General features: G+C 40.6%; 1 protein-coding gene across 3 annotated transcripts; it reads right to left on the reverse strand.

Moving 5' to 3' along the window:
• Window positions 1-12,339, reverse strand: LOC139661633 (phosphatidylinositol 5-phosphate 4-kinase type-2 beta). Of its 3 annotated transcripts, none has more exons than XM_071540159.1 (10): window positions 11,746-12,339; window positions 8,190-8,264; window positions 7,103-7,174; window positions 6,490-6,642; window positions 6,003-6,149; window positions 4,995-5,033; window positions 4,270-4,383; window positions 3,193-3,454; window positions 2,667-2,770; window positions 1-1,982 (listed from the first exon to the last, which is right to left on the reverse strand). In XM_071540159.1, the coding sequence occupies exons 1-10, from the start codon at window positions 11,887-11,889 to the stop codon at window positions 1,902-1,904; spliced, it is 1,191 nt and encodes a 396-aa protein (XP_071396260.1). In that variant the 5' UTR covers window positions 11,890-12,339; the 3' UTR covers window positions 1-1,901. The 3 variants fall into 3 exon arrangements, with proteins under 3 accessions (XP_071396260.1, XP_071396252.1, XP_071396267.1); XM_071540151.1 differs by having other exon boundaries at window positions 7,103-7,199; window positions 8,167-8,264; XM_071540166.1 differs by lacking the exon at window positions 6,490-6,642 and having other exon boundaries at window positions 7,103-7,199; window positions 8,167-8,264.
• Between the last annotated feature and the right edge of the window lie 2,878 nt (window positions 12,340-15,217).

Consider the following 15,217-nt stretch of genomic DNA (forward strand, 5'->3'; position numbering starts at 1 on the left):
AATAATGTCTGGTCTTTTCTTAAAGTAAGGTGACACCAGCAGGGTTAACGGACAAAAACACACTTAACCATGCCTGTATATTCCATAACAGCCTGGATTATGCACAATTTTACTGAAATTGTGTAGATACTCACTTTCCCAGCATGCCTTGCGTTACACTGGGCACTAATCACCCGTCAGACCACTGATGTTATGTCAGGGTGCAGAGAGCCATTTCATTACAGTTGCCGTTTTCAAAATCCCAGCGGTAGGATTCGTGGCGATATTTTGATGTAGCAAATCCTGAAAGACCAGATTTAGAAAAAAAATCAGCAGAGTTGGTATTAATCATTGTAAATAAGAATTTGTTCTTAGCTGACTTGCCTGGTCAAATAAAGGTTAAATCTTCAGTGGGAAGCACTGACACTCCTATTTTCACCTATAGATAAGATTTGTTAGCCAATAATCCTGCAGCCTTCAGTATGCACCATCATGTGGAGGTGAAAGATAGATTTGTTTTCTTTACAGATCTTCAGCAGAATATGATGCAGGCAAGGTGGGAAAGGATTAAAGATAAAGAGCTAGAATAATTGACTAAAAGACAAAATAATGAAGGACAGTCTGAAGGAAATTCATTATCAGCACATTACATCTGCCTAGTTAAGCACTAAACCTCAGACTGTCATTTCAGTAGATAGACACATGCAATATCAATCAAATATGAGTCAACAAAGAAATAAATGCAGCCCCAGAGCAAAAACAAGATAAAACTCCCTTTAATATGCAATGAATCATTTTCAAGTAACTTTTTTTTTCTAATGTCTGTTGGTAACAAAACAATACTGTATACAAACACAAAATTGCTACATTAATGTAAACAAGATATAAAAATGATTCTTATGGTAATAAAACAAGTATTTGCTGTAGAATTCCCCTTTTTATGTGAATTTTTTTTTCTTAGACCGACCTCCACCAAGCTCACGGTTAAAATTTCAAAAATATTCAAAAACAATATGGCAACGTAACATTCAAAACACCAATTTTTTTTTTTTTTTTAGTCGTAACACTCAGATGCTAAGTTCAGTGGTTTGATGTTTCAACTTACTGGTGGAGTCTCATGTACATATCAGCCATGCATTTTTGATATTGCATTCATTTACTTAATAAACCATTGTATATTAATGTGTTTATCCCCTGTTGTCGTTCCAATTTGTTTCTGTCAGCGGTGATTCGTTTACATTTTTTGTTGTTGTTGAGAGAGAAAAGCCTGATGGCAACTGTCGAAGAGTTTGTCATGCGATCCGCTCATTCTGCATCTGTGCGAGTGTGTGTGTGTATACATCTGCGTGTCTGTGTGTGTGTGTACTTGTGTGTCTAATAAAAAAAATAATAAGAACAACAACAACATGAACGGAAACCGAACAGACTGTACTAACAGACTCTTTTTAACTGCTGAAGCTGACACACTCGTTCAAGGCATTAGTGAGACAGTTCCCGTGCTGGCGTGAGGAGGAGGAGGGAGGCAGAAAAGTGGGACAGGGAGATTTGTCAGACATTATTCCAAATTCAATGAGGGTATCACAAGTTTTTCCTTGTAAGACGCTTACACTGTGGAGGCAGGCGGAGGAGGAGGGGGGGGGCTGGGCAGAGGATAGTAGAGGTGGAGGTGGGGGAAAGGAGGGATGGGGCACGTTGCTTTTTCAATAGAGTCCAGCGCCCTCTTTCTGTGAGACAGGTAACAGCCTTGTTCCCGTTCATCCTTCCTTCCTGTCTAAAGTCTGTTGTCCCGGCCGTGGGAGGACACCAGTAAGGGGTTTGGGTTGGTGGGGCAGGCGGGGGCTGGGGGGGGTAAGAGAAAGAAGTGGGGTGGGACTTGATAGATCTATGACAGGATGTGATTGGCTGGACTGGGAGAGATGAGTCTATGACAAGATATTGGACATGAACTCGAAGAATCTTTTGGAGTACTGCTCTGGGTTCACTGTCGAGATCTCAGCCCCCGCCTGAGGGGGGAAAAAGCACAAAGAGAATATATTAAGAGCGATTTATTTAAATTTTCCCTTTAGTTTGTGTTCATGGGATGTTCTAAGGGATAGGCAAGTGAAAAGGTCTGCGCTCTTTTTGTCAAGTCCAAAAAAACTATAAATTCATAAATTCAGATCATAGAAGATCAAAAAGAATTTGCACACTATAAAGATAAAAAAACGAAGCCAGCTGACGTAAAAAATGCCAAAATATATTTACATGGTGACGCTGGTTTGTGCATTTTTATTTTTTTGCACTTTTTTTTCCACCTTTATACTTTTTTTTTTTTATTTTTTTTTTTATTTACTTTTTCTTTTACCTTTATAGCGTGTGAATTCTTTTTGATCTTCTATGTTCTAAGGGATGAAAGATGGAAAAAAATTGAAAGATGTCTACATGTAAAAATACATATATATATATATATATATATGTATTCATATAATTAGTAACTAAAACTTGCAGTAGTTTTAGTTTTTATAGAGAGTTTTTGTGTTACATGGTTTAAATTCTGTTCCAGGGGTCCTTCTTGCACCCCAATGCAATCTTAAAAATCTCATTTATTACATTAAAACAAGACTGTTGAAACAAGTAAAATGACAACACAGGATCTTCTATCCTTTTTCAGGTGCAGCTACAGGTTGTTGAATCATCTTGACACTCACCCCGTGTTTCACAGTTTTGGCAGCATGTGCAGCTTTTTTCTTAGCGTCATAGTGCGTGAGGATGTCGATGATGGCCATGAAGTATACCTCCTTCTTCACAGCACCTAAAACAAGGAGCAAGATACAGCATGAGGATAAAACGTCAGGAGGTTTCACTTTCACCTGGAGATACAATGACAAACACTGCCTGCATCTTATTTCTTTACTTAGCACCTCTCTATTGAGTGTATATGTATATTATACTGACACACATTTGTTGCATCTATTGTCTGGACACTGTGGCTTTGACATTTGCACTCCTTACTTTTCACTGTTTCTAATGTTGGCGATGTAGGAATTTAAGTTTATTCTACTGCTGAGTGTCAGCTAAAAATGACCACAGATGAAAAAAAGGGGTTACATATCTTTATCATTTCCTGTTTCATACTTTTCCAACAGACATCCAGTCAACTAAACGTGTGTCTACACTTAAAGCGAGGGTGCGTTCAGGTCAGCGTATCAGAGGAGTGTTAAAGGCGAGGCTCACTGTCGTGGCTCTTGATTGCGTAGACGTCCACAGAGGGGTCGAACTCTCCGGGGCCGAAGAATCCGCCGAAGTTGAGGGGGTTCCCGGGGCTGTCGGGAGGGGTGCCGAACGAACCGGTGAGCGCACCTCCGCCCATCCCGTCATTCTCGTACTCCTCCTCGTCTCCTGCGCCCTCCACGTCCATCTCCTCCTGCTCCGCCCGGTCCACATCATGGATGCCCACCAGAAGGCTGTAGTCCATGATCTTCAGCGTGGCCAGGAACTGACAAAACACACACACACACACACACACACACACACACACACACACACACAGTAAGCATTAGCTTGTCAGGTATCACTATAATGAGCCCATCTACACATTCTGGTCATGTAGGGCTGGGCGATATGGCTGAAATCAAAATCAAGATAATCATCAGGATATATATATATATATATATATATATATATATATATATATATCATAAGGCTTACGTATGCAAAATCACATTAAATAATCAAATTGATGTCCATTGCATTGAACTGCATAGCAAAGTTAAATGTGATTTCAAACAAAACTGAATTTTTCAAATAATATTCTCTACAATGTTTCATACCTAATTTTGTCAGTTTTTAAATATAATTTGCTTGTTATCATCAATTTAGACAACAGAATTGTGTATCATTGTGTACCTAGAGTCATATTATAGTAATGAAACATAAAATAAAAAACATAAACAACACAAGATTAAAATTGGGCAAAATCCAAAGTCAATAGAATCAATAAAAGTTTTTAGACGTGATTTCAGACAAGTTTTAAGACGTTTTTTTAAAAAGATGATCCCTGAACAAACCCAAGTTCCTCAGGCATGGCATTTCAGTCTAGAGGCCCTGATGGGAAAAGCGCAACAACACCTTCAGTCTGGAGTCTAGACTGCAGACGGGCCCGGCTCAAGGATCTTGGCCTGCACTCTGACTCATAGGGGCTTAAAGGGTCTGCAGTGTAGTTAGCAGCCAGACCTAGCCATGCTTTAAACGTGATCAATTCTTAAATATAACTAAACAGCAAACTGCAGAAGCCCCCGACGTGTTTCTTACCTCTACATCACGCTTTAACTTCTCCAAGAAGTACTTCTTGTTGTCGTCTCCTATCTGCAGCTTCTGGCCTTCATTCAGGAAGTCATTGTCTTTAAAGGTGGGGAGTTCCTTAGCCTGAGGAGAAAGATGCAGTTTTCAGGTCATATTTCATTAATATGCAGCTCATGGGCTTCTAAGTGTCATTTTATTTGTCTTTATGAAAAATGTTCTCCTCTGCCATTCTAATTCCTTGATATATGAACTTGAAGATGAATTAGAATCATTTTAATTGACAAGTACAATACATCTACAAGAATTTGTCTTGTTGACTTCTGTGCTCCGTCGTTTCAATGTGATTTTTGAGATTCAATCTACTTATTGGATTTAATGAGATCAATCTTTGTATGTTCTCACTTGGCCTGAAAATGGCTGTCAAGCATCTCCTGTGTATTTCTTTAAATCCCTAATACTTTCCCCCCACTCTTCATCTCTTTACATTGCTTGTAACTACTGACAACTTACAGAGTTTAGTACATGCAAACACTCAAGCACTACTGACTATACAGAGAGCAAGAAGGCAGTGCAAAAGATACTACAGTCAAAATCTCAGTCTGGAGTACATCTATGTACTTATATCTACTTTATTTAGCTGTAATTTGACAGCACTGTTCCTGGGATCAACACAGGGCAGTTATTTTTGTCCTCTCATGTCAACAGCGATCAACACACACAGAGATGAAACGTACCTTCTCTTTGTCGCTGGCTTCCCTTGAGACAGTAGAACCCTAAATATGAGGAGAAATAAGAGTATAAATAGAACTAATTGAAAGCAGCTGAGGAGAAATCAGAGGCACTGTTAGCATATTATCTGTTTTCTCCTTAGACAGCAAGTTTTTTTTTTAAAACTGTCAATATTAGAAAGCAAGAGTTGTTTTCTCTAGAGAATATTTGGCAGGCAAAGAGGCATATGCTATAAAGGATATTCTGGGGAGTCAAGAAGTGTGCAGTCAGCGCACAGTATTCACATTTACTGGCAGGGAATTAGAAACCGAACTAAGCTTCAGCACAAACCCAGAATTCTTAGCCATTTGTAGATTAAATCTGTAGCATGAGATTATAAGATCTTCCCTTTTCAAGTTCATTGACATGCATTTGTTACCTTTTTTTTCTTATTCTTTCTGAACAAAAACAGCCTGAGCTGTAACTAAAAGGCTCATTTACAGTTTCCCAGTACATCAGCTGTTCTCAGTGAGTCAGACTAGGAATTTAAATCACCTCCCATCTACCGTCTCTATCATAAGATACAACCTGGATGAAAACGCTCCTGAGCTGTGTTTAGACTAATCAATACTATATATTTATACGCTTTTAATATTTCTATACCTGTTTTATTTAGCTAATATTTCTTCACTCCTGCCTTCTTTTATATATATTCTTTTATATGAATTTTATCTTTTTATCTGTCTTTTATATGCCTTCTATTGATGTAAAGCACTTTGAGCTGCATGTTGTGTATGAAAGGTGCTACACAAATAATAATTGAATAATAAATGACAAGCAAAAGTAACAGAGGGAAAAGTGCTTCTGGTGTTTATAGATTACAATGGAGAGCCAACCAAACAGATTTTTCTTTAACTGATGGTAACAAAGTTGCTAAAAACACAGAGAATGTCTCCAGCAGCGACAATTTTCTCACATTTTGCAAAGCGATACGTGTACTTCTGTCACATATTTGAAGTAAAAACATATCCCACCTTCAGGTCATACTTGCGGTGCACAGTGAGGCGATGGCTGAATACATTCCGGGTCACCACCATGTACGTCTCCACGCCGTCCACCGTTAGCCTGTACATGCCCAGGAACTGGGGGAGCAGCGTGCTGCCATGACACTCCACTATGAACTGCAGAGAGCCGGGGGAGGAGAGGAACAAGTGCAGAGGGAATGGAGACGGTGCTTAAGTGTGGGAGTGAGGAATCAAATATACAACATGGAGACTGATTAACAGCAGAATCTGACACAGCAGAGTTCTGCAGTCTTATCACTGTAGCAGCACTGCATCATTTTCATGCCTGTCTAACTTGAGATTTTAATATTTCAGTTGAAGAGCACACGCTGCTCTTTGGGAAAATGTCACTGTAGAGACGTGGTTTAGAAAAGCCATAGCTGTACATGTATACTGTATGTGTGTGAGTGTGCATGTGTGTGTGTGTGTGTGCTTGTGGTGATGGGCGGGCCCCTACCTGGTGGTATTTCTTTAGGATGTTGTGCATCTCGGCGATGTCTTCGCTGGACACGGTCTTGATTACGAAGCGGTGGTCGTAGCTGGAGAGGAAGCGGTTGCCGAAGCGACCCTGGGAGTCACTGTTCAGCGGGGCGCTCCTCGTCAGAGAGTTCTGGTCCGGGACAAACAAAAGGCACAAACACACAAAGATTACAAAACATCTTCCCTCTGGGCTCCATTTATTTAAACATAATTTAAACAGGAAGTAGCAATGAGCTTAAAAATCTGTTTTTCAACGAGAGACCTGGCCTAGAAAGTAGCATCAATGACAAACAAAAAGGTGCTGCAGACAAACATCTATGTATGCAAGAGAAAATACAATAAAATTCACAAAAAGTGCAAAGTAAAACTGACTATATGAGCACTAAAAAGCAGTACCATAACAGCAGAATCAGGGATCTAGCCTAAACAAAGCAAAGACATCTACTTTGCCTCAAGATCCATTGTAAAAAATGTAAACTCGTCAAGAGAGACCAGCTCTTTCTGCTTATCTGCTTAACCCCACTGATTCATCATTAAATGTTTTGTTATCTTCCTACCCAAGTGTTTACCTAGTGGAGAGCCTGCCTCACCTGGTAGTCCTGGTCATCGATGCAGAACCGCTCCCTCAGGTTTCGAAACACCATTGGACAGTACTCTTTGAACTTAAAGCGACTAGGCAGGTTTTCTCTGAGAGGGGAGAGAGAGAGAGTCACAGACGGTCAGTACAACAAACAGGATCAATAGGAGGCTTAATGAAGCTACAGGCTGATGGAAATACAGCAGAATATTGACTGATATTGACGTTTGTTGGCATGATGTTTGCTTGCTTTTTGTTGGGGTTTTACTTTAACTATTGTTTGGATCTTAATGTGCATCATGCACAGACAATAACACAGTGAAGGGGTGACATTTACAGCCATCAGCTCCTTTTAGAAGTGCATTTGTTATTCCGCTCATCATGTAATGAGGTGCTGCTAGTTAAATGATAAGGGAATCAACAGTGCAGGGAACAGCAAGATAAACCTCAACATTAGGCAGTTCTATTGACAAACTCATTTAAATTCAGCAGTACAAACATTTAAAACAGGTCTTATGAAATGTGAGCTAGGAACACAATTTTCATTCACAACTGAATTTGTTTTGGTTGATTAAACAACATATAGAAAAAAGACAAATCTGTGCAAATCTCAAAAGTATATGGATGTTTTATGAAAGCTGCACATGAGGTTAATTTCGACTCTCCATTAGGGACAGTCTCTCTCCCTCCTTGTGTCTGGCAATTGCAGATAATTAGTGCCAGGCGCTGCTCTGAACCTTACAGCCTTATAGAAAACACCACTCTGTTACAGGCCTACGCTAGAGCACAGCTACTTTGTCATGAGGATTATTTGCATTGCAAAGCCGCTCAGTTACGTGCTCAGTGGGCGCTGTGACAACAACCTGTGTGTGAATACAACCTGACCCTGTAATAATATCTCTGTTTTGACATTCTGCACGACAATTGTTCAAACTGATACAGCAAACCTTGAGTAGATTTACTCCATTCAGATGGATTCACAAAGGCTGTTTTTGCTTTTGTATTCTGACGGGGTTTAATGGGTGTAAAGAGTAGTTAACAGGGTAGCAGACAGTGCGTAAGCTTAAATGTACCTACTTGTTAAATAGGTGGTTGTCCACTTTGATCTTACTGTAGGCTTTAAAGTCATCTGGCATCAGCATTACTGGTACAGGCACGTTACTTAACTCGTTGATCTGAAGGAGAGGGGGGTGAGAAACAGAGAAGAGATCAGAACAGAGACTGAGGAAGGCAAAGTGAAAAGGCTGATCTTCACACTATCAGAGCCTGGGGCTGCACAATACATTGGAAAAAATAAGAAATCAAAATTGCAAGAAGAGGAAGAGGCTATGATTTCTTTAGTGGAGATAAAAGTCTCCTCAACAATGTATTCTAGTGTTGTGCAGTCCCAGGCAAATAAATCAGCTGTGCTTTGAACTTCATCTTTCATTATATTAAAATCGAGAAAACTGTAAGTATAAACATCTCATCTTCACCCTCAAATATTACAAGTGCTGAAAAAGAACATAATAAAAAAGCTCTATCCACATCTATTACAACTCTGCAATATTCAGCAAAAAGAAAATGCAATAGTTGCTTCGTGTGACCCCAATAGATCCCACCAAACAGTAAATCTCTGAATGTATTTACCAGCAACAATCATTAACTTTGGGACCAAAGAACAAGCTGACAGTTCCTCTTGCTAAGTCCCCTGACACTGATCTTATCTGCTGAAACACATCCAGAGCAGAAGCTCACACTGATTGATTTCAGAAAAAGCTCCTTGTAGATTTATGGCAAGTAAACAGCCAAACAGCGAGAATTCGGGGGAAAGATGGTGAGCGAAATAAGATATGGTGAGATTCAAAAAGATATAACGTAACCCAGGGGACAGCTGAAGGGAAAAACTGAGGAACTCAACCTTAAAGGGACTATGAGGGAAAAGAATAAACCGACACAAACACTTTGAAGAGTAACAAACAAACAGTACACGGTCCTGGCAGTGCTTTATATAAATTCAGTAATAGGTTCTGAAAGTTACTGATGATGTTTCATTGTTGGACAATCCCTTTAATACAATCAGAATATGATGCTGTTATATCTGTGCGTTTGAGTTGTGCTCAAGACAGCTTTTAGCAACATTTCATTTTGGAAAAGCAGCTTCGCTTTTTAGCAAGCACACATGCAAATGAGTTCATGAACGGTCAACTTCTGACATTATCACTGGATTCCAGGCTTTTTTTTCTCCCAGATTCTCAGTATAAATAATTGCAAAACAATGGAGATTTATAACCAGAGACATAAAAAAATATATAATGTAAACCTGCATGGTTGTATTTTGCACATTACAGGTATAATAACTTTTAGATGAGATTTTCAAAATGAAACCAATCAAGTCATGCAACTGTTGCCTGGGGAGACCAATGTTGGTGGATTACTTCACCTGTTGCCATTACAGCGGAATCAAATAACTTAATGAACTCATAGTATGTGTGATATAAAATGAAAACGTTTTGAAAAAGTCAACTTTTTAGGTTTTTCTAACTACAGGTTTCTCTCTTAAACACATTGCATCCTTCAACAATGTCATCAGACCCAGTCTTGGCTTCATAATAGAGTCAGGCTAACTCATTTATAGTCACTGAAGAGGCTAATTGGCATTCCAGCACAGTGAAATACAGACATTCTCTCAACTTGAAACCCTCATAGATTTGAAGAGGCAACTATTTGCTGACATCAAAAGTCAGCTAACTTGATAGCCTCAGTGGTTTCTGAGGGTTAACAGCATCAAATAAAAGTGGTGTTAATGACACAAACACCGAGTGACAATGTGTGGAAGTGAAGAGCTCCAGCATCACAACTAGGGCATTATTAAAAATGCAGACACATCTTATGACTAAAAGAAGAGGGCTTTGAAGAGAAGTCTGTTTGATGTCTTGGATCTGCTTACCACCCACACCTCAAATCACCAGGCCGTGCCCACACACCCACTGCCACTGTTCATCCACGTAATGTACGTTGCAATAATTACCATAATTCATAATTGGTTTGTTAATTCCTTGGTTTTATGCATTCCATACACACTGTGTCATTTCCCTTTTAAGATTAACAGGCTTAGTGCTGTCTGCCTGTCTGTCAGGTGTCGTTTGTGGTTCATACATTATTTCTCGCAGACATGAGCATGGAAGTTTAATAAAGGGAAATGTAAGCACAAAGTTGGGTGTACACAATCGAATTTCCAGGCCCGTAAATTAACACCAGCCACCAGTGTAATGTTGTTAAACTTGGCTGTTATATTGACTCTACCAGCAACTTTGGCAATTAACTAATCAACAATCATCTTTGGGTTCTTTCCGATTAAAAATAAGAGTCATGTTTGGCTGGTACAACAGTGAGTGTCTGGAGAATTTATGAACCCATCAGCCACTCTGGCCAGTGGATGAAAAAGTCAGTTTACTGCCCAGTTAATGCGCTGTCATTTGATAATGGTGCTCCAGATGGGATGGTAATGCACTCAAGCCATCAGCAAGTCAACAGAAAAGAAGGCAAGGACAAGACAGTAGGAGTGGGAACCAAATGAAAGGACCGGGAAACACCTTACATCTGACTCTATTATTAAAGCCATAATGTACACAACACTGTCAGCTGGATTCACATTCACATTAATAAACTTGACCTGACAGAGTGGATCAAAAGGTATTACACTTGGACATACTCTGTCACTGTAGAGAGGGTGATTCTCCAGTGTCAAACAGATACTGGGGGAAAGGGATATTTAGGGGGGGGTGGGTGGGGGGACCACGGACAAACATCAAAAAGCTGCATTTCAAATTAGCAAGCTGTTGGTGCAAAACTGCTCCATGAACACTGTGGAATCTGCCCTTCACCCTGCTTTTCATAGGCATACAAAGCTCAGCCAAAAATGAACGCGATATGTTTTCTGATCTATTTATAGGATAATGATGTGTGTGGCATTAAATTGCAGAGAATCGCGGATGCACATGCACTGAGCAAAGAAGCTGCAAATGAAATCTCGGGTCAAGTTTATTGCATCTGGTGACGAGACGGCTGCACGGCGGTGTGTCTGTTAACAATAGGCAGGCAAGCAGGCAGGCTGTCTGGTCTGCAGTTGTGGAGCCAGATCGCTGCAAGTTGCTGCTCTCTGCTCTGGCTGTCACACCCCTCCCATGCCTGCACTACAGCAGAGGCGGCTCACGACTTGGCTCCACATTCAGAGACTCCACCATCCGTGATTTGTGATGGTAGATTGTTAACGATCGGATGAATAATCCGACTTAAACATGCAGAGTGTGGTAATCATTTTCACAGCTGCAGAGGGCTTCACAGATGCACATTACATCCATGTAAACCCACGCTTCTGACACACCAACCCGCGGCTAACCAGGCAGCTGCCGCTAGCTACAAATTGTATGCAAAGGGTTAGCCCGGCGTGGAGTCAGCCAGCAGATTTCTGTCAAAGCAGACTACTAAGTACTTGGCGAACATCCACGAACTAAACTAGCTACATGGCGGATGGAAAGCTTCAAAGTTGGCTTGATAGATGAAGAAGGCAGCTGGCTAACAAGCTAGCTAGCTAACTCGAGCTAAATCAAAACAGCAGGCAGGGGGATAAACAAACCGCTCGTTAGTGAACATGAACATGGATGGGTTATTTACCGTATGGTTGACACCCCACATTAAAACGCTGAGAATAGGCTCGCTCGCACGGAATAATTTCACTTTCTGTCCTATAAAATGTTTCTTTTTCGTCTTCGTTTTGCTAGCGCTCACAGGCGCTACGCTGGTACAGTTGGATGACATGTCTCTGGCTGGGAATTCAGGCAACGCAAGACAGCGCTCACTGTCGTTCGAGCTAACGGCAAAGCCTCAAGACAAAGAAATTAGAAGTTAGGGAGCGTAAAAAAAAAAATTATAAGTGCATCGTGCTCGTCGTCCAACTTGCGGTGTCTCTGAATCAAACAGTGTCTCTCGTTGGGAGTCAGCGGTGGTGCATTTTGCGCCGTCACCACCCTTCCTCCCGAGCAGGCCACGGTTGAGTCCGGAGACCAGCTGGCGGAGAGGAGAGCTAGCTAGCCGGCCATCAGGCTTCACTGAGTCCGCCTTTCCCTCCTTCTTCAAACCGGAGCGGTGAACACTTGCCGAGCAACTCCTCTCCGTCCTCGTATCGGCCTGCAACCCCCCCCGGAAAACGATTTGAGGCTGTTTTATTTGCAACTAAGTAATCCCATTATGATGCGCCTGAGATTGTTGTCAGTCACCACCAACCAGCGTTTGGGGTCTCCTCAAGATGGCGTCCGTGTTGCACTTCGCAGTCAAGTGCGCCCCCAACCGGCTGACAGCGGAACTACAAGTACCGAAAACTAACAATCTATTCCACACGCAGGCAGGGGTTCCCAAACTTTCTTTTCATGCCAAGCACCCTCAAATAGTTAAGGATTAGATCACTGGCTGGACCAGGGAATCCCATTTGATGAAACTAGTATTTGTAGCTATGATTTAGCATAGAGGTGTCTATATTGTAAGTGGCAAGGCAAGGCAAACTCTAATATAGCATGGCAAATTCAATGTGTTTCACAAAAAAATACATAATTTGTCCAGTAAAATTACATTAAGAAAGATAAAAATAGGTAAGTGAGGATAACAATAAAAAAATACAAATATTCATTTGTTGTACAGTGTAGGAACAAACTTCTATATTTATGATTTACCGCATTCCAGCATAGGAATGACCCTCTGTGCCTATATGACTTGGGGAGAGGAGAGATAACAGTGATCAAAACAATGCACCATCCAGGGAGTGAAATACTACTGAATCCACTTTGGGAAGTTCAAGGTTCACAACCAAAGATGAACTACATGAACTAGATTTTTCTTACCCAGTCAATCATCAAGATTTCTAATGACATGCAAAAGTGGTGAGATGTGGCGCCCTGCAGTGCAAATGAGTAAATCATTCCAATGAGGAAATCAAAGGTAATTAAACATTCTTATTTCTGGGTCAATCAGTCAATCATGAGAGAGGTTTATAATGCATAAGACAACTCTGTCTGTGGGTGATATCTTATCATGTAAATATAAACATCAAATCAGGATGCATGTTTTATTGTTAAACTTTTACTGTTGACCTAGGACAGTTCACTCATCACTGTGAACCCAAATCAAAACTCTGATCTGTGATCAAGAGATACTCAAAGCTGCTCCACTGACAATGATTCGTACACTCACTGTGTGGACTTACACTGTTTATTTTTAGCCTTTTCACCCAAATTAGTTTTATCTAATAGTAGTGCTGACAGCTCTGAACCAGAAAATGACCCCATATCTCCTGGAAATCACCAAGATTGCCATCACAGTGTCCATTAAGTTTGTCTCCCAGTCAGTGTCGGTGGAGTAACGCCAATATTTGTCATTTTTGTTCACTTATTTCTAGCTTTGAGAGAGACTTTTTCTCGTTTCAGACTGGACTGTCCAAGATCAAAGAGGTATAATTCCCTTTATTGTGGATTTTCCTTTGGCAAAATAGTAAACCAAAATATTTCCTTTAAAATGCTAATTCTCAAAGAACGATATAATTCTGTGAGGAGTCCCAGGGTGAGCATGATGTATGGACCCTCCGCACTGCCAGGGATCACAATTATACCCTGTACAGTGTGCATCTGCCCTGCCAAATATCCACCCAGTCACACCAACAGATAGACAAACAATTCTAAAAAAACCAAACAAAAACAAGCTTAATATTGAACTCTTGAAAACAGCAGAGGTAAATTTAGGCAAATGTGTGCACCTCTGTACATGCGTAGGCTTAGTCACTGGTTTATCTGTATTTCTAAGGCCATTCTGGATACGTTTCCAGACTTGTTTGTCTACACCACACCATCCACACACATCCACATGAACACTACTGATGCCACTGACTAACACACCCCATATCCAAAGTTACCCAGTTCATTTTCTTTAGTACAATAAATAATTTGTATTTATTGGCAGTCGGTGTCTTTTCCCGTTTTTGTCATGGCCTAACGGGCTGGGTTATAACAATTGGTCAGAAATGTATAGTCTGAGTTCTCACAATTAATTTGAACAGAGTTTGGTAAGAAAGCCATCATGACCTCTGACCCCACTGCATGGAGCGACCTGCAGAAAGACTGGAAGCTGAAAGAGCAGGTCACTCTTCAGGAGTTTAAAGCAGCTGTCAGATCTGAGGAAGATGAATCGATGAATGATTGTCAGTGTGTTCAGTAAGATGTTGCCCATGCCTTTTAATTGTACTACAACACAACCCCACACACACACACACCTCTCTCTCTGTCTTTGTCTTTTCTGTTCACTACTTCAGTGGTTCTCAAAGTGGGGTCCGGGGACCCCCAGGGGTCCTTGAGGGGGTTCCAGGGGGTCCCCAGCAAAAAGGGGAATAATTTATTTTCACTATAATTCCATCCATAAGTAACACAATGACAGAATGTATGACTATTTTGGTCATGGGTTTCATATACTTTCTGTAATAAAACTTCTAAAAGCAAAAATCTTATCAAATGGGGGTCTGTGGTCTAATTTGTGTCAGTTTAGGGGTCCTTGATGTGAAAAAGTTTGAGAACTACTGCACTACTTTATACTGTATTGCATTTCAGATGTATTTATATTTTTGTTATATTGCATTGTTATTTTTCCTATGTGCTGTCCTGCCTTTAAGTAACTTTCTGTGCCAGGTTTCCACTTGAAAAGGAGACTTTTAATCTCGGTGGGAATTTGGTTAAATAAAGGTTAAACAAATAATGAAAAAAAATAAAAAAAAATAAAAAGAGTGCAAATTTCCAATGAAATCACTCATACATATATATAGGGAAAACAGGGCTCTCGACCGGGGCCCCAGGTCTTGTGCCCTGCTGGTGATGCAGGCATGATGTTGGGGAAATTAATGTAAAATCAGGGTCAGACACACAGAGGGCGTGGCCGCACTGTCTGCCGGACAGCTGACTGCAAGGAATGAATTAAACAAAGGTAAAAAAAAATAAAAAAAATAAAGTGTCCTGGCTGATCAATGTCAATACATGAGGAAAAGTGTCTTGTAGAGCCTCGTAGCCCGAGTGGAAACCCTGTATGCCCCTTGAACAAGGCGACAAAATAATAT

The sequence above is a fragment of the Centroberyx affinis genome, unplaced genomic scaffold (assembly GCF_046629955.1).
Source record: "Centroberyx affinis isolate AG114_WGS23_722 - 3 ecotype Tasmania unplaced genomic scaffold, CSIRO-AGI_Caff_v1 ptg000210l_1, whole genome shotgun sequence".
NCBI classification, from domain to species: domain Eukaryota; kingdom Metazoa; phylum Chordata; class Actinopteri; order Beryciformes; family Berycidae; genus Centroberyx; species Centroberyx affinis.